Source organism: Amblyomma maculatum, chromosome 1, assembly GCF_055883805.1.
Source record: "Amblyomma maculatum isolate TAMU_Amacu chromosome 1, ASM5588380v1, whole genome shotgun sequence".
In the NCBI taxonomy this organism is placed as follows: Eukaryota; Metazoa; Arthropoda; class Arachnida; order Ixodida; family Ixodidae; genus Amblyomma; species Amblyomma maculatum.
In genome coordinates this window covers 244,221,911-244,240,842 of record NC_139344.1, presented here as the reverse complement: position 1 = coordinate 244,240,842, position 18,932 = coordinate 244,221,911, and the positions used below count along the sequence as shown (strand labels likewise).

General features: G+C 44.0%; 2 protein-coding genes across 3 annotated transcripts in view; one reads left to right on the top strand and one right to left on the bottom strand.

Moving 5' to 3' along the window:
- Positions 1–5,448, bottom strand: part of LOC146206107 (pfs47 receptor-like) — a 57,021-nt gene extending 51,573 nt beyond the window's left edge. For both annotated transcript variants that reach the window (XM_084590753.1, XM_084590752.1), the window contains exons 1-2: positions 5,379–5,448; positions 3,336–3,550 (exon numbers count right to left, since the gene is read on the bottom strand). In XM_084590753.1, the coding sequence (XP_084446879.1) occupies positions 3,336–3,550; positions 5,379–5,394 (231 nt within the window). In that variant the 5' untranslated portion in view covers positions 5,395–5,448. The remainder of the gene's footprint in view (positions 1–3,335; positions 3,551–5,378) is intronic.
- Positions 5,449–13,014: 7,566 nt separating this feature from the next.
- LOC146206106 (pfs47 receptor-like) lies at positions 13,015–18,083 on the top strand. Its single transcript, XM_084590750.1, has 3 exons — positions 13,015–13,169; positions 14,816–15,030; positions 17,484–18,083. The coding sequence occupies exons 1-3, from the start codon at positions 13,154–13,156 to the stop codon at positions 17,730–17,732; spliced, it is 480 nt and encodes a 159-aa protein (XP_084446876.1). The 5' UTR covers positions 13,015–13,153; the 3' UTR covers positions 17,733–18,083.
- Positions 18,084–18,932: the final 849 nt, after the last annotated feature.

Here is an 18,932-nt window from a genome sequence, read left to right as displayed (position 1 = left end):
TAGTGTAATGGTAACAAAAAGAGATCACGAAGAGTGGGTTTGAAGACAAATGCCAGTTAATGGCATTTAAGTTGAAATCAAGAAGAAATGGGTATGGGCAGGGCATGTAACACAAAGCAACAAGATCGATGGTCGCTAAACGTGGATACTATGACAATGCAAACGTGGCAAGGGGCGACAGAAAGTTAGGTGGGCAAATGAGATTACGAAGCTCGTGGAGATTACATGGTTGCAACTGGTCCAGGACAAGGTTAGTTGTTGGGGGAATAAGGGAGAACCGTTTGCCCTGCGGTGAGTGTAGAAAGACTGATGAAGAACTGTAATGTCACGTAAGCTAAGAGAAATTTGGTCTCCGGTTGTAACTTGGTGCTCCAGGTAATGACGTCACTGTCTCACTTAACGAATCTGAGGTTTTCGTACTATGCTCGGCGCTCAGCAACTACAGGTTTCATTGATCATTAGCCATATAATAGCGCGGCTTCTGTGAGAACCAGTGGGAACACGTTCCGCGCTAATGTTGCCCCCTAACGAATCGTGGGCGCACCTGCAAATTTTTATTTCAAACAGTGTGCACACTGGCCAGAAAACTTTCAGCACACAGTTGCGAAAGAATAGATCGGATCGCTGACCAGTCGTAGGCAGTGAGTCCCTTGGATAAGCGGTACCCAAGGTGCTTGCAGCATATCTAACAAGTAGTGTGGTTGTCAACTCCAAGGAATACTGATAACAAAAAAACTTGTTTTATGAGCATGGATGTAGTATGTGGACGAAATTCAGTAGGGGCGAATGAAACTGCTCAAAAATGCGCTTTCGTCACAACTATTTAACGCTCGGCCGACTACATTCGCAAATTGGTCCCCTGGAAGCGAGAAAAATGTTATGGAACGAGAACATTTTGTCTATAAGTTTTGTGAACAAGTGTTTTAATGAGTCGCGCACCCTAGTCTCTAGTCTTACCGCAATACCTTTCGCGGTGTTTTAAACAAGCTGCGCCTTTGGAACGGCGTTTCAGACTTTCAGAATCCGTTTTTGGATGATGGTATACCGTGAAATCATAAAACTTCCCTGAAAACAGTGTTGGTGTATAGTGATTTATAGATATCGCAAGGAACATTTAACTTAGTCAAAATTTCAGCAGTGAAACAGGAATTTCGAAATAAGGAAATTTACTCCCAAATATTGATAAGCGGCTGTACAGCCGCGGCATAGCCTTCCATAAAAAAAAGCGACATAATTCTATCTTGGACTAGTGTTAGGCCGGGAGACGATCTCTTCATTACTACGGCCCCTTAAAGGAGGCGGCTGTGCCTAACAGTATATATTCTATTCATTATGTGCTTACAGGCAGGAGGCATTCAGATAACTTGATTAGGTAGCTTTGGGGATAAAAGCAAGTAATTCAGTAATTTCTGATTCGCTGGTGATGTTGCTTGGGTAAGCAACTGAAAGGAAGAAATCCAAAGTATGAAAGAGAACCCACAAAGGCAAATGAAAATGGTGGGGCATGAGAGTAAATAGTAAAATGTTCGATAGTTTCGGAAGATCACTACAGTTTACACCGTACTACGAAGCATTGGAAGGGCCAGCAAACGTATCTTTTTCAGGCAGGTATGCAAAAGCTAGCAGCCTGGACCATGGGGAGTGAATGACCTAGAAAAAAAAATGGCAGAGGTATTTAAGACTACTTATGAGTGATAACGCAAAACAGTTATGTTACTTTGTAAATTGCCGGTCATGCATGCTGCGTTACATAACTGCTTGGTTATAAGTCATGACTGAGAGTAATATTTGTGCAAATTATACCTTAATTTTATCATGTTAACAGGACACAAGCCTGAGGCTTGCGACAATATTACTTTAACAACTCTTGCCCCTTCGTGGTCAGGGAAATTTTATTGCTGATAGCGTCCCTCCAGTGAGGTCTGAGTTTTGCAGGGAACAAAGAGCAAAGAAAAATATGATGGACCCTTAATCGTCGCTTTTAAGGGTATGTAACACGATAGCGTTAATTGTCCCCATCTACGTCTCCCCTTGCGATACCTCTTTCGCGTACATGCAGTTTCTACAGGATTAATTAGCTGTCTGTAATTCGTACTTCTGATAGCTTGAACATTATTATAAGCATACAGCGGTAAGATATCACGTTATACGCCTACCAGTCGTAGGTGAACACCTCGCATAAAGGACCGCTTTAACCGAGCCATATGAACGAGCTCGCGTGTCCCTGGAGTTGCCTGCCTGACTCGACATCCAGCTGTACGGTTGATTCAAATATATTCCACCTTCCCACTACAAATGAGCAACCCGAGTTGGCAGCTCCTGCCAACTTTATGCCATCACGTGGTCGTCGAACAAACCATCGAAGAATCAGTGCCCGGCCATGAATCAGCTGCCAGCTACAACCTGCCATCTCCATGCCCGTCATTTTTCGCTCACAACACGGACGCCGGCGCCGGATTTTCTTGATAACGAGGCATTTAAAGTTGTAACGTTAAGATGTCTCCAAATTGCCAAACAAATAGCTCAGAAAGTGAAAAGTCAAGGGCCGTCCACACGGGCGGAAGAGAACAAAGTGATGGCATCGGCATTGCTTGCACAGACCAGTCCCGTGAGGGTCCACTAAATGCATTAGAGGAGAGAGCCCAACTATCTGAGTCGGATATAGCCTATAAGTATATATACCTCCATGCCATCAAGTTTCGTTCATGGCTGCTGCCGGCGCTCATGGCGGTGCCGCATCTGCAGACTAGTCAACCGTGCATATATAGGCTAAATCATATAGGAGCTATAGGAGCCTATAGTTGACCGAAATTATTACCGAGGCCTCCACTCTGGCGTCCTTCATGGCCTGAGTCTCTTCGGTACATTAAGCTTCTCATACCACCGTCTATAGGAGCCAATTCACGCATCAAAATCGAAGCTCTCTGCTTACACCCACGTGACTTGGATCACTGTTTCATGAGAGGTACGTAAGCGGCAAGCGGCTGAACAGAGCTGCAAGATTCTTTCATTTGCACACCTGGCATTTGCCACCATCACGGCGTGTGTTTTGCTGCCGACTCCGCGATGCGCGATCCTTCCCGCGCTTGTGATCGCAACTTCGGTATAAATAGGCGATCATATATATGTATATATATATATATATATATATATATATATATATATATATATATATATATATATATATATATATATATATATATATATATATATATATATATATATATATATATATATATATATATATATATATATATAGCGGAGGCTGCAGCAGCGTGATAGACAATACATGTAAAACAGTGAACAAAATGGAGAACTCAAGTCATTGCGCTCACCTGGTAGTCCCGGTATTTGTGTTCCTTTTTGTCGTGGCCCACGTAGCAGTAGGCGAGGATGGTGAGCACCTTGCCAGGTATCACATTGCCCTCGTGCACCGCGCGCCCAACATAGGTGATCTCGCCTCCGGTGTCGTCGCCTCCGGGCACCGCGTTTACCGGGATGTTGCCTTCTTTACAGGTCACCCAGACGCATGGCGACTTGTAGCTGATCGCTGTAAGGCAATTTCAAAAACCCCATCACATGTGTTGGTGAGAACTTTGCGTATTGCAAAGCTACTGAAAGTAGAATCATCTAAAAATTGCTGTTTTCGCGTTGAGCAGCTGTTTTTCGAGTACTCAACAAGATGCACACGTTTCAGTGTCGCGAAATGCAAGATGATCGTGCATAGAAATTTCTAAGCGAATAACATCTTGAGTCTAAATCAACTCGGGCTGCTTTGCTCGTGGGACATGCACCACCGTTCACGCAGGCTCCCAAACAAATGCGACTGGCACTTATAGTATATACATAGTTGTCGAACAATAACTACTTATTCAACACCCTGCTGAACATATCAAACTATGACTGCCGGAATATGGCTTCACTTGATGGTACCAATATTTTAGAGGACATAATTTTTTGCGGTTTATAGTGAACAGGTTACTGTTCTGGTAAACTTTTTGTATCGCTGGCGTTAAAAGCATACTCAACCCACGTCGTATGTTATTAGCTGTGTAATAGATGCCGGTACACTGTGGACACGACGGCCACTTAGTTTGCTTGAAAGAAATAATCATATTCGTTTCATCAGAAGTCTTAATTCAACGTATTATAAGAAGCCACTAACCCTTGGTCAAGCTTGTGTTCGCTGCGCCCATCTTTGTCGAAGAAGCACAGATAACTGATGCATGCAGTACAAATAAATCGCATTCATAAGGCCAATATTCATGTTATGGATATGATTATTTTTTATCTCCAGGTGCTACTTAGATGCAGAATATCCGACGCTTGACCCCACCGATGTGCTTTCCGAAATGCGCGATGTTGGCGTTGCTTTTTTGGCTACCAAGTCGTTGCTCGCTTCCCTGTCCCCTCAGTAGGTGCCATAAAGTAATGCCGAAGCATCACTAGAGTCCCTCTTAAGCCATTGAAAAAACAGATACCCAGCGTAACGTGTGCGTCATTGCGCGTCTGTTTTGAAGCGACGTATTATTCAAATATGCTGAATTATCCGGAGGAAAGAGGAGGAGAAAAGGAGGCGGAAGGCAGGGATGTTAACCAGAAATAATTCCGGTTGGCTACCCTGCACTGGGGAAGGGGAATGGGGGGATTAAAGGGGGAGGGTAGAAGAAAAGAGGAGGGGAGAAAGTCACAGTCTGTCAATCAGGCTAGTCACTCAGAAAAAGCGAAGTGCCTTGTAGGCTTTGAGCGCAGATACATTTTGTGGCCTTGGTCATAAGATCTTCCCTTCCGTTAAGGGGGGAGCGTCCAGACGATCCAATGCAGCACGCAGCGTATGTCTTTCAGCTTGTAGAACTGAGCGCAACTGATAGCGCATGTCCGAATGTTATATCTGGTTACGGGCTCAGCGAGGCCTTGGACACCGGGACACGGAGTATTGGGATGACGGGTGCTGTGCACCACTGGTTGCTGACATATAAACGAGGGACCCGAGAAATAAATAAAATACAAACAAGCAAATAAATAAAAAAAAAAAATTATCGTTTCAGGAAACGAATGTAAAAAGAAAATAACGAGTGAACAAAGACGCATTTTTGTGATTTGAACCAGCAATCTCATAATGATGGCTCAGTAGATAGAGCGCTTGTATGAAATCGCACAAATATTCTAGCACGTTAGTTATACTAACGGAGGGAGCGGCTTCACGATCTGAATTTGGAGCATACACCGCGTCCAATGCTCTCACACTTAAGGACTAGAATGGCAAGCGCTTGTACGTACTATTTCGACAATACGAATAAGCATTATATCCAACAGCCACGATGGATCTGTTTAGCCAACAAGAAAAATGCATCATGAAGCAAGAAAGTAATACTTACATCCGTAGTTCGCCATTGTTTATAAGCAGTGGTGGTACGGCCTTCACTACCACTATAATTTCCCTACCGAAACGAGGCCTATATATACGGCTGCACAGTCAATGAGATTCACCAGACATTGCTAGAGATAAGCGAACCATGATCTCGCTATGATGGTGGGATTAGGGCCGAGGTGTATGCGTGCAAAAACGGGTCACCTCACTATTGTTTTAGGACAAAGGGTTTTACATCTCACTACATCTGTTGTTATAACGTGGAAAACATATTCTGAATGTATCGGCCGATGATCGGCGGTCGCTAGGGGTGACGGTGTGGGTTCCAAGATAGGATAAGCATTGCAGTGGGGAGCACTGTCTCGAGGAGATAACACGAGGGAATTTGTGCAGGTGATGTGGCCGCTGTTGACGCAGAAAAATGCGAATTGAAAATCAATTGGAGATGTCCTTGGCCCGTAGCCGACGTACAACAATCAGGACGCTATATTTTCCGTGTAAATGTAATGCATTTGTGAAGTGTTCTTGCTGACCGATTGCAATTAGCGTCCCTTCATAAACATGTTCTGTTCTATGATTTCTGCTCCTATGATTGCCAAGACTGTGCTTAGCAAAAACCTCTTAAGCGTTGCATGCCTGCTGGGGGGAGGAGGGTGGGGGGTTAAATACGATTTTAACCTTATTAGCCTCAAAATTAGTTGCATATATACTTGGGTGCAATGTTTTTAATAGTGAATTTGTTTTTTCTTTTATTTCATTTTAAAGTACCGAGACACAGAGATTCAGTTCTGTGTTGATCGCACGAAAGAGCTGTACTTTATGCATGTACTTTATGATAACCTTCAACGTCCAGGCAAGAGAAGAGTAAATTAAATTTTCTCCGTCGGGGCTCCATATTAAATAACATTTAAAAGTACTTGCAAAAACGGTGGATCATATATGCGTTTCCGCATTTAATTTTTTTTTTCTTCTGGAGAGAGAGAGAGATCTTTTAATGAAGAACAGATATTTTAGCCGGCGTTTAAATTTCGCTGACATGCTACTCTGTGTAGGAAGGGGAATTGGGGAGGAAAAGATGCAAAAGAATCGTGAGGAGATTAAAAGGAATGAATGGGAAGATAAAATGCGGCCATAAATGTCTTCTAAGTTGCATCGTCGAGTAATGATATAAAATGAAATGTGCTTATAGAATTTACTACAGATATTTATCGTACAAATATACCTCAATTTACAGAACGCAATACCAATACCATGCTTTGGACCGCAACATCAGCAACCATATTACCTATAATATCAAACATAGCATGCCTATTCAGTTTAGGCTCATGGGGAAGCCCAAATACCATGCCTAAGTCATCACTGATGATGGCGATGACATTGAAACTCTTGAATTTCTTATCTCTTATCTGCTACTCTTATTCGCAGGCCACGTGCCCCGTAAAGTATGTACCTTTGCTCTCCGGGAATTCCGTCGTGTGTATCGAGAAATTCTTCAGCTTAAGGAATGTTACAAATGCAAGTAGTTTGTTGTGCATCTTCAAAGTATCGGCGCGTTGACATAGTGCTTAAGTGCTACTCGCCTTACTTTCAAGAAATTTTGTTTAATTATATTATCGAAACAGTGCAGGACGTCATGTACTCATATAACATGCGCGTACAAGTAACGCGTGAAAATTGAAAACCACTTTTAAGTGAAACGAATGGGTGCAGTAACTGTCACATTGGTTTGCTGATTGGCTAGACCAAGGCGTGGATTCTGGCAACATTGACACCGTATAGCTAGCATAAGAGGGTTTTAACACAGTTCCCAGCCTCCCAGTTAAATTACGCTCCACACGATATAGTAGCGGTAAAGCAGGACTTTCCACGTCCTCCGCTGCGGGTGAGGGTGGTGCCGGTGAACACTCTCAGGGCTTGGTTACACGCAGTACAAATACCTACGAAAATAGAAGGTTGAGCAGCCATCGGCGGAGCTCAGATGGTAAAGCCCCAAACGCGAAATTCTGAGGTCGTGATTTCGAATACCACCGGCGCCATGTGGTTTTATTCTCTGCTGCCTTAATAATTTTATTTCAGTCATAAAATAATTACATCGGTATTTTACATTTTTTAACAAAAAAAAAAAAAAGAACTCGTTATGCTTTTTTTTGGAAGTCAGTTTTTGTGAGCTCCCTTAACATATGCGTCACTTCTCGATGTCTCGATGAATACCCGAACCTCTCTGCAACAGAAGGGATTAAGCAGGACAAACCCTCGTGTAAAAACTAGTACGTTAGCTTCGTCAGCACTCAGCAGTACGAAAGCAGGCCATCGCCCGAAGTGAAATACTCAAGGCCACAACGCAACTTCCACGAGACATATGCTGGGGCTGGCTCTGCGACGAGCTGCTAAATCGGCATTGAGCGTTCAAAGTAGCATTGTGCACTGACATCGCCCAGCCCATAGATGCCTTGCTTTTCGCTTCCAGCGGCCGCCGTGGCCGGGATTTGGGCTCAGCTGTCTAGAGCCCTAACTACTCGACCAACACGGCGGGCAATTCCCTTAAATGAATAAGTCTATTAACATGAGCGTTTCAATTTATCTGGCCACGAATGCAGTGGCTTTTGTGTACTGTTCATTTCTCGTTTTTCAATAACCCCAGAAGCGAGATTTTGAACAAACCCCCCTTTTTTTTTTCGGTTGGGGAGGGAGGGGGGGGATGTATTAGTGTATATAAATATACACCAAGATTGTCAGTGAATATGCAAATAATTAAGCTACAGTGAAGCAAGGCGTAACAAGACGGCTACAGAAACAATGCCTTGGGAAACAATTCAAACTTAAGAAATTAAAACGAAATAATAACCAACAAAGATATAGAAACTATGTCTTAGGCGCTGAGCAACGGGACGCAAGAAAAATAGTAGACAGGACTATGCGCTTCGTGTCGCCTTATCCTGTCTACTCTTTTTCTTGTCTCCCGTTACTGAGAGCTTGAAACATACTTTACGAAATGCACCAACTAGCCTGTAATAACGTCCTTGCAAGATATGGGACGCATTGACATGAATTGTGGACAGAGAGTGTCGGCAGATAGTGTTCGCACGAAAAATTTGAGGACGGTGAGGACTGGCTGAGCAGCAACGACCGGGTCTCTGCGTTTAATACGTAGGACTAGGAGCACAAGTTGTTGAATGTTTATTCTGGAAAGATTTACGGTGGCAGCTGCTCGGAATATTCGGCAGATATGAAAGTAAAGAGATGGCTTAACTGGCTTACAGTAGAGAGCGCAGTGGTCTAATAAGAGCGTCGCGATGTTTGAGGAGATTACTCGGCTTTTCAACCGCGAATATCCATCCATGTCGGAGGCAAACAAGGTGTGTCACCTTATGCAAGGTGCGAAAGAGCAGCTGTTCGTCGGATATGTACGCAACCCTCCGTGTACTGTAACTGATTTTACGAGGGACGCGGTCACTAGCTGGCGTCTACTACTACCGGTTCGCACATACCACGCCTGCCAGTTTAATTTATGCAATGCGGTAAAAATTTTAGGAGCAAACAGCGCGCATCGTGTACATTTGTCCGCACCGGTACGTGTGAAGAACTCCGCCGAGCGGTGTCGGCAGCACCATCTCCGCAGCCGACTTGCGCCGATGTCAGGACCATACAGCGACGCGTAACGCACCCCACTGATCTGCAGATGACTCTATAGGCAGTCGCTCTAGGCTGACCTAGAGTTACTATATAGATTTTATAGTACCTCTAGGCTGACACACCGCCGCACGCCTCCTGTCGGCAGCTGTGAAACAATGCGGCGCAAAGAGAGCCCAACATCGCCACCGATTATGGCCGCCGAGAGGATTGTGCCTTAGTGCTATTGAGAGCTTTTAAGTGCTCTCTAAATGTTTTCACTACCCCTGTGATGCGTACTTTAGAATATCTTTTCATAATATCAGCTAATCGCTAGACTGAAAAAAAAAGGAGCAGCAGATTTTCTTCGCTCCTTCGTCGATGACGACATCGATATATCGAGAGATAACTACTTGTCCATGCTAAGCGCAAACTATACGGTGAGTGGCCAGATGACATAGCTGCTATAGTTGGACGATAATAGTTGGGAAGTAAGGATATTCCTAGGAAATGATTCGATGACGCCTTTACAAATAATGGATTCGTGCGTTTGATAGACATGAGTGGCCAGAGAAACTTAGAGCTTTCTCTCTTATAACTCTCTTATAAGGTTCAAGCCATGCCTTAACCCCCACCATCTTTTTTCTTTCTTTTTCAGTGCGCGCTGCAGGTATCAGGAGAGCACAACACAGCGTGACTCGATAGGGTCGCATCATGTGGCGGCTCGCCCCGGGTGTCATGTCCTGCTCCAACATGCAATAAAAAAAATACTGATATATCTTGTTTTTGGTGTGTTCAGATAAGTACGGCGATCGAGGTCCAATATGATATATTTTTCTTGTTCGTACTGAAAGAAATTTTCATATGTGATGGCACATCTGTAGACACAAAGGAATAAATCTTAGTTTTACAACACGCCGTAGTCCTCTCCCCCCCCCCCCCCCTTACACACACAAATCATATATTGGAAGAGGTAGAAAACGTTGTTCCTGAAAATTCGTAAAGTTGAAAGTTTACTCTTGCACCTTTTACTGCAACTTTTACTGTTAAAAATGCTATAAATATGTATTTTGTTTTTGATGCCGCAGTTTTCTTTTAGAAAAAAATATCGCGAACCTAGCTCCAGCAGTGACATTATGATCTGACATTATCATCTCTTTATGATCAGGGTCGTTTCAGCTTTCTACAGGAGATCACAAAAAGAAGTGCGGCCATGAAGAGGTATATTGAAAGCGCCTTGAAATCGTTCTGCCGCTTACTGCGGTATTGTGAAACGAGGTGGTTTGAACGCTATACGATGCGATCTCAGTTTTTAGCGGGGAACTGCCCCAAACAGTCGGCGCACTTTAGAATGGCTCATGTGGAAGCATCCATGCCGCCATAACTCTCGAGACCCTATCAACTAGCCACTTTCTCGAAGGACAGCAAAAAATTATTGCTGCATTAGGAATAATGGAATGTGTTCACAGACTGCAGACCAATCACGCAAGCATGGTGGAAAATGCGAGGTTCGCGACATTGCTCTATAGCGGTAATCAGTAGTCGCATGTTAAGTACATAATATTAATTCTCCCTGTTGTAATTTACTCATGCAGCGTTGGGCGCCGCAAATAATGAGAGTTAATTTTTGAGCCTTTAGCCACTTTTCGATATGAGATCACATGAAGGACAATCTATATGCTATTTTGAACGCACAATGCTATGCAGTTTATGATAAGCTATATAAGAGCCCGCTCAGAGCCAGCGCACGATTACGCCTCGTCGAAGTTGCGTTGCGACCTTGAATTTTCACTTCGTTCTACGGCCTGCTTTAGTACTGCTGACGAAGCTAACGTACTAGTTTTCACACGATGGTTTGTCCTGCTTAAAGGGCCGCTGCGTCACTTTTAGAGAATTCCTCGATATTCTGAGAACTCAAATTTGTAGAGGCTGTAGGTAATGCATGTGAAGTGTTTTAGCGCTAGCATTTTAACTGATGACGTAATCTACCAATAAAACCTCGAGCTTCGAACTTCGTTCGACGGGCAGATACGGAGAGATTCCCTTCCTAATTGTATTCCAAATTTACAAACTTCCAAATTTTTTGCTCCGTATTTTTTTCTCCTTCCACTCAACTTTGTGATCGCAAATTTTAGGTTTTTGTTTACTTGACAATAATTTATTGCACTAATTCAGTATCTGTAGGACACTTGGCAGTTCACACTGAACCCTGGCCAATCCCCCTTCGTGGGCATGTGCCATTTATCTAGGCAGAAGAAGAAGAAGGACCGGAGCCGGCAGCTTGCAAACGTCACCTTACCGCAAGTATTTATGCGAAAAATAGGCTGAGGGCAGCTGGCCCGTCGGACTTTCGTCTCCTGCACTACAAGTCAGCTCTGGGTATTTGGGTGCTGCTTCTGATGTGTCATGGACGCCTCATGTGAGCAGACAGCACCGCCGAACCAGATTTGTGCTGACGACGCCTCCTGTGACCAAGGACCATCGTTGAACCAGGACTGTGCGGTGGGGAACTCGGATGGACAGGCAGCCTTACCGAACCAGAACTGTACCGGAGAAGACTCACGTAGGCAGATAGAATTGTGGGGCCAGAACACCGTCGAGGAGCTTCCGTTTCAACGGGTAGCATCGCCAAACCAGAACTCTGCCAAGAATGACTCGTGTGGGCAGCCAGCACTACTGGACCACAAGCGTATGCCGGAAATGATTCCTGTGGGCAGAGCGTGCCACAAAGCCAGAATTGTGCCGGGCGTGATTTCTTTCCTTTCTGGCTTCACATTCCCTCCACCTCCGCTCTGGTTCGTGCCCGGGCTTTAGCTATTTCCCTACTGCAGTGGTCCTGCATGGCAACCGAACGAACCCTGCCAGCACCTGCCCGGTATACGCCCCTAGCCACGACAGATTTTCAGTCATTATGAAGTCACAGAAGAAAGACCCTATGATCAAGAGCCTGCTAGCTTTGTTGACGGGAGCCGTGATGCTACGCCGATGGATATCTCGCCTTGTATAAGCCCCTGTGAACGTTGATACAAGCTATGCATTAACAAATGATGAAGCACCGGCACTAAAACGCACACATCTGTCCCTTAACTACTTCGTCTTCGTTCCTCACTGACAATATTCTAGATAATATGGTTGCTACTGTTGCAGTCCAATGGCAAGGTATTGGTACTGCATTCCGTTAATTTAATTATGTTTGTACGTTAAATATTCGTAGTAAAATCCAGAAGAAAAACGTAAACGCAGAAACGTATGATCAACATTGTACGAACCTTGAAAACTCTGTTTAAAACGGATCCCCGGCGGACAAAATTTAATCTGCACTTTGTCTTTTGTCATCAATGCTGAAGGTTATGTTAAATATGCATAAAACACTGCGCTTTCATTCGATAAACGCAGAACTCAATTTTTGTGTATGGGTTTTTTGAAATGAAATGAAAAATGTTTTCTATTTACGAACATTGCGCCCAAATATATATGCCACTAATTCTCAAAACCGATAAGGTTAAAATCGCTTTTAACCCTCCCCCCCCCCCCCCCCCCTCCCTCTGCAGGCATGCAACGCTTAAAAGGTTTTGCTAAGCACAGATTTTGCTAAGGCCGTCACAGGTGCACAGATCGCAGAGCAGAATATGTTTATGAAGGGACGATAATTGCCTTCGGTCAGCAAGAGCACTCCGCCAATGCATTACATTTAGACTGAAAAGATAACGTCCTTATTGTTGTACGTCCGCTACGGGTCAAGGACATCTCCAAATGATTTGCAATGCGGCTTTTTCTGCGTCGGCAGCGGACTCTTCACCTCCGCAAGTTCCCTCGCATCATTTCCCCGACGCTGTGCCGCCCACTGTAATGCTTATCCTCTCTTAGAACCCACGCCGTTATCCCCATCGCCCGCCGATTATCAGCCTATATATTAAGGATATGCTCTCTACATTAAAACATTAAAAACATTGATGTAGCCAGAGGTAAAAATCGATGTCCTAAAACAATAGTGAGATGACCCGTTTCTGCATACAAACCAATCTTAATCCCACCTCTATAACGAGTTCATGGTTCGCTTATCTCCAGCAATGTCTGGTGGATCTCATTGGCTGTGCTGCCGTATATATAGACCGCGTTTCGCTAGGAAAATTATAGTGGTAGTGAAGACCGTGCCACCACAGCTTATAAGCAATGGCGAACTACGGATGTAAGTATGGCTTCCTTGCTTCATGATGCATTTTTCTTGTTGGCTAAAGAGATCCATCATGGCTGTTGAATATATTGCTAATTTGTATTGTCGAAATAGTACGTACAAACGCTTGCCATTCTAGTCCTGAAGTGTGAGAGCACTGGGCGCGGTGTATACCCCAAATTGAGATCGTGAGGCAGATCCTTCCGTTAGTAATCAACGCGCTAGAATATTCGTGCGATTGTATACAAGCTCCCTATCTACTGAGCCATAGTTTTGAGGTTGCATGTTCAAATTGTAAAAGTCCGTCTTTATTCAGTCGTTATTTTCTTTTTGGTGTCGCTACCTCAAATGATATTTTTTAAATTCATTTCCTTGTTTAGATTTTGTTTCTTTCTCGGGTCCTTCGCTTATATGTCTGCAACCAGTGCTGCATAGCACCCGTCAAGCCAACGCTCCTTGACCCAGTGTCCAAGGCCTCACTGATTCCGACATGAGCTATCAGTTGCGCTCAGTTCTACGAGCTTCTCCGGAGAACTCAGCATATAAGAGTAATACGTACCTTCAAAGCAGGCACACAATGACACACGTTACGCTGGGTATCTGTTTTTTCAATGGCTCAAGGGGGACATTAGTGAGGTTTCGGAATTAATTTGTGGCACTTACTGAGGGGACAGGGAAGCGAACAACGACTTAGTAGCCGACAAAGCAACGCCAACATCGCGCGTTTCGGAAAGCACGTCGGTGGTTTCAGGCATCGGATATTCCGCATCTATGAACACCTAGTGATAAAATCTGACCATATTCACAACATGAATAATGGCTTTATGAATTGCATTTATTAGTATTTCATGCATCAGCTATCTCTGCTTTTTGGGCAAAGACGGGCGCCGCGAGCATACAAGCTTCGCCAAGCGTTAGTACGTAGCTTCTTATAATACATCGAATTAAGGCGTCTGATGCAAACGAATAAGTTATATTCGACTCTAATATGACTCTAAGTGTCCGCTTTCCACGGTGTGTCAGCGCCTATAACACAGCGAATAACAGTCGACGTAATGTGGAAAGGCCAGCGGTACAGAAAGCTTGCCAGAACTGTATAACCTAGGTGTTCACTATAAGCAATGAAAACAAATTCAGTTATAAAATATCTGTACCATCAAGTGAAGTCAAAATTCGGGCAGCCGTAATTTGACGTATGGGGCAGGGTGTTGAATAAGTAGTTTATGTTCGACAACTATGTATATACTTATTAGGAGAGTTTCAAATTGGGCTAGTTGGTGGTTGTTATTCCTGTGCATTGTTGCGCTTACGTGTGTCGTCTCCGATTGTGTCCCAGTTCCTACGTAAGCGCAACAATGCACAGGAATGTATATACTATTAGTGCCAAGTAACATTTAGCTGGGAGCCTGCGTGAACGGTGGTGTATGTCCCACAAGAAGCCAGAGTTAATTTAGACACAAGAGTTTATTAGCTTAGAAATTTTGTATGCACGACCATATTGTGTTTCGTGACACCGAATCGAGTGCATCTTGTTGAGTACTCGAAGAACCGCTGTTCTATGAGAAAACAACAAATTTTAGTTGTTTCTACTTTCAGAAGCTTTGCAATACGCAAAGTTCTCACCACCTGATGTGATGGTTTTTTTTTTAATTGCCTTGCAGCGATCAGCTACAAGTCGCCATGCGTCTGGGTGACCTGTAAAGAAGGCAACATCCCGGTAAACGCCGTGCCCGGTGGTGACGACACGGGAGGCGAGATCACCTATGTTGGGCGCGCGGTGCACGAGGGCAACGTGATACCTGGCAAGGTGCTCACCATCCTCGCCTACTGCTACGTGGGCCACAACAAAAAGGAACACAAATACCGGGACTACCAGGTGAGCGCAACGGCACTGATTTCTTCATTTTCTCTCACTATTTAACATGCATTGAGTATCACGCTGCTACAGACTCCGCAATATATATGAGCGCCTAATTATACCGAACTTCCGATCATGAGTAGCGACCCTTTATTTATTAGCGAAATGAAGGCAATGTGTAGAGTTCGTACAACCATTACGCATAGTCATGACTCATAGTGTATGTAACGCAGCATGGCTCTGCACTTGATAAAATAGTGAATTTATTTCACATTCTCGCATGTAAAAGCAGTCTCCTGGTCATTTCGCTACGGTGATCCAGGTTAGCTGCTACATTTCTGCATGAAGGAGATATATTTCCTGGCCCTTGCAATGCTTTGCAGTGTAGTGTAAACTGTCATGGCCGGTCAATCCACGTCTGTTAACATCACACAACATAAATTGCTCTCTGCGCTCTCTTCAACCTACGTTGAACCCTTTCGGCTAGCCTCCACTTTTCTCCTCATAGGACAGTTACCGGAAAGATGGAACTGCTGTATATCTTCCTCTTGAGCGATACCGGTTAACTGCTAGTCATATTCAGCGAGTGTTTGCCGAATGCGCTTCATCCTAATCTTATTCTGCTTGTTAACTCCCTTTCGTAGTAGGAATCTGCGGTTGCTACCTGTTCCAAGTAGACATATTCGCATACAACATTAACACGTTGCTACCTGTCGTAAATTCCTGTTTTGATCCCAGGCTATTGAACATTAGTTTAATCTCATGTATGTTAATTTTATGCCCACCGTTACTTTAATCTCATGTATATTAATTTTAGGCCTACCATTCTGCTTTTCCTGTCTAGATCAAGAATCATTATTGGTTAACGCAACGTCATCAGTGAATCGGAGATTACTAAAGTGTTCTTCATGAACCCTTAACCCTAAGTGCTCGCATTTCACGTCTCTGAATACTTCCTTTAAGCAAGTGGTTAACAGTACTATGTGTATCGAATTACCTTGCCAAACGTCTTTTCTTACGTGAATTTTATTTTCTTTATGGAGGACTATGGTTGCTGCTGCAGCCACTTCGAATACAGGTCAAAATATTTGAATGGGCACCAAATTTCTGACGAAGCTTTACCTCCGCAAAGGAAAGTAAATGAGCTGAAATTAGAAACATTTAGATAGGATGGGAGTCGAAACTTTGTGGGACCTTCAGATTGCCAGATGGCTACGTGCGCTGTCCACAGGTCACGAATGCACTTTAGCCAGAGCTGCACACAGGGAAGTCTAGTGAATGCGTGGTGGAGTCATAAGTTTCATAAACGACTAGAAACTCACATAAAAAATTAGTTGAATTACCAAAATACACAAGAAGCAAAATCAAAACAAAAATAAAAATAGATAGCAAAGAAAACAAACATCACTAAAGCTAACATATTCATACTCCCGGCCTCACAGCACGTATGCGGTTCAGGAGCTCTTCGTGTCTTTTCTATCGCCTTCGTCTACTGCCTCCTCTTCGTCGTCTTCGTGTTCGTTTCCGCTGTTGTGAATAGCATGGCTGACCTCTCCTGCCACCTACATGGCAATGTTACGCCGTTAAAGACATATGGGTCGCCATTCGGTTGTCTAGTTGAGCTTGTCTCTGTATTGTTAACCAGGTCAGTCCTGCAGGGCGGACACAGAAATATCTTTCAAAGGTGTGAATGGCAAAGGGGAAAAAATGTGTTTTGAAGAAGCTGAGGCACAAAGTAAGGTTTAAAAGCTGTGGAAAATGTGCCGCGCTACGCGCAGTAACTCCTGTGCACCCTTTTGATGTCAAGCAGTCAACCACTCAGTCCAAGCATTTTATCCGAACAGAAAGGAAATATGCCTGCTTATGGAAGTGGAGTGGCATAAAAGAGGCTTGAAAAAAGGCGAAGATGTCGGTTGTTGTTTTTTTTTTTTTGAGAAATGCCGAAGATCTGTAGCTTGGTTTTTATGCCGGTGTTGGGCTAGGTCCGAATCTGGTACATGGTGACTGCATGCCCTGAATGCAACGGTGTCTTGTGTTTTGAGGGCAGGTGTTTAATGATGGTGCATGTGTTATTGCAGCATCTGCGACATTTGGTTGCTTCGATGTGCTGTTAGTGTCTTCCCCACTTGCTGCAAATTTTGGGGGTTAGTGCGAAACTTGTTTTCAATTTGAGGGCCGCTACTCGCGTAAAAATGTAGTGGTTTAGCTTTCAAAACAAACTCAGCAGAAGGTATGAGTAAGGATCCGACAAATGGCTCATAAAAACAAAAAGAAAAGGTGCGACAAATCAAGTGACGCTCGTTATTTCTCCAGTGTCGCCTGTCAAAATGAGAACGTTTCAAAATGTGAAAAATGAGGTGTCTGTTCATCAGACCCTATTGTCCGCTTCTCACGTCATTTGATCGATGGAATACTGTGTTACCAATCAGAGCCAGTGTAACCACACACAGCGTTGTAACTCTGGTTCGCAGGCGCTCGTCTGCGATGGTGCATGCCTGGAGTGGCAGGCGGCTACTAATGGCGCAGTGCCGAACGGAGCCATCCAAGGGGGTGTGACCTCTGATGGAGAGCCGCTCTACGTTGCACGCGCTCTCTACAAGGGAATGAAGACTGTCGGCAGGCTGCAGCCTTCTCAGCGCTGCGCGATAGTCACCTACGGCGGCGAAGAGCATCGCTACACCGAGTACGAGGTCCTCGTCTGCAAGACAGTCAACTTCTGAGAACATCTCAAACAGCATCTGCAACTACAGTTAAGTGAATCCTGCCGGAAATTGGTCGCGAACGACGGATGCACCTGTGGGCATATTGCTTTCATTTGCGCAGTCGTCGCACTGCGGGTCTTCGTTGAAGAGTATGGATAGATAGGGATAGACAGATAAATCTTTATTCATAAGGATGAATAGGTACAGGAAATTCGCCCAGTTACTGAAATATGCGCTAGATGGCATTGTCTGGAAGAGCGAGCGGTTACCTTGCGCTCCTGACGGCATGCCTGAAATTGTGAATAAATTGAAATAAACTGAGCGAGAATAAATGGCTGGCTGTGAATAAAAAGAAGTGACACTGAATAAGTGTATTTCGACTATGCATGCTTACACATTGCGGGCGGTTCCACTAAAAGCAGCACTCTGTACCGCTTGGAGAGCAGAGCGCTAGTAGCGGGACTCCATCATCCACATCATCATCGCCGTGATTGTCGCACTCATATTCATAAATTTTTATCAAATGCACTTACAACAGCACTACTTGAGGACACATTATCTAGTCTTCCTTAACTCATTGCTTTATCTACGCCTCAGATGACGCCAACAACGTTTTTCTTCCATTGCGTCTTTCCTTATGGTCGTTCTGAGAAGCAGCCAGTTTTTCTCCTCCGATCCTCACATGCAAAACGTCATCAGAGCAGAACAGGAGTCAATCTCGGATGATTCACTTGTAAAGAAGCTAAATTATACGGAAATATTTGACGCCATTTTGTGACCTTAATTCACTTGTAAAAGCAACTTCGAACCGGCTCAGAGCACATCCAACTGGACGTTCAGAGAAAAATCTTAGAAATACACAAACGCGAAACGATAGTTGCATATGGCACATATATGTATTCTCGTCAGTTAATTTGCAGTGAATCCGCTTTAGGGCGTTCATGTAATTTCGGAAACCCATGTGTTCAAAATGCTTCACACTGTGAATGTCTCAGTTCATCTGGAAAAACTAAGCCATTATTCACATCGGTTATAAAAAAAAAAAAAAAAAAGCAGTAGTGCACTTACTTCATGCACCCTTCGCCTCCATTGGCGATTATTATGCCAATATTATTCTCTCTATATAATTGTTTCAGAGGCAGTTCCATAAAACAGGGGCTTACTCGCACGACTGTACACTGCGATAAGGTCGAATGTACACTAAGATATCAGTTCATA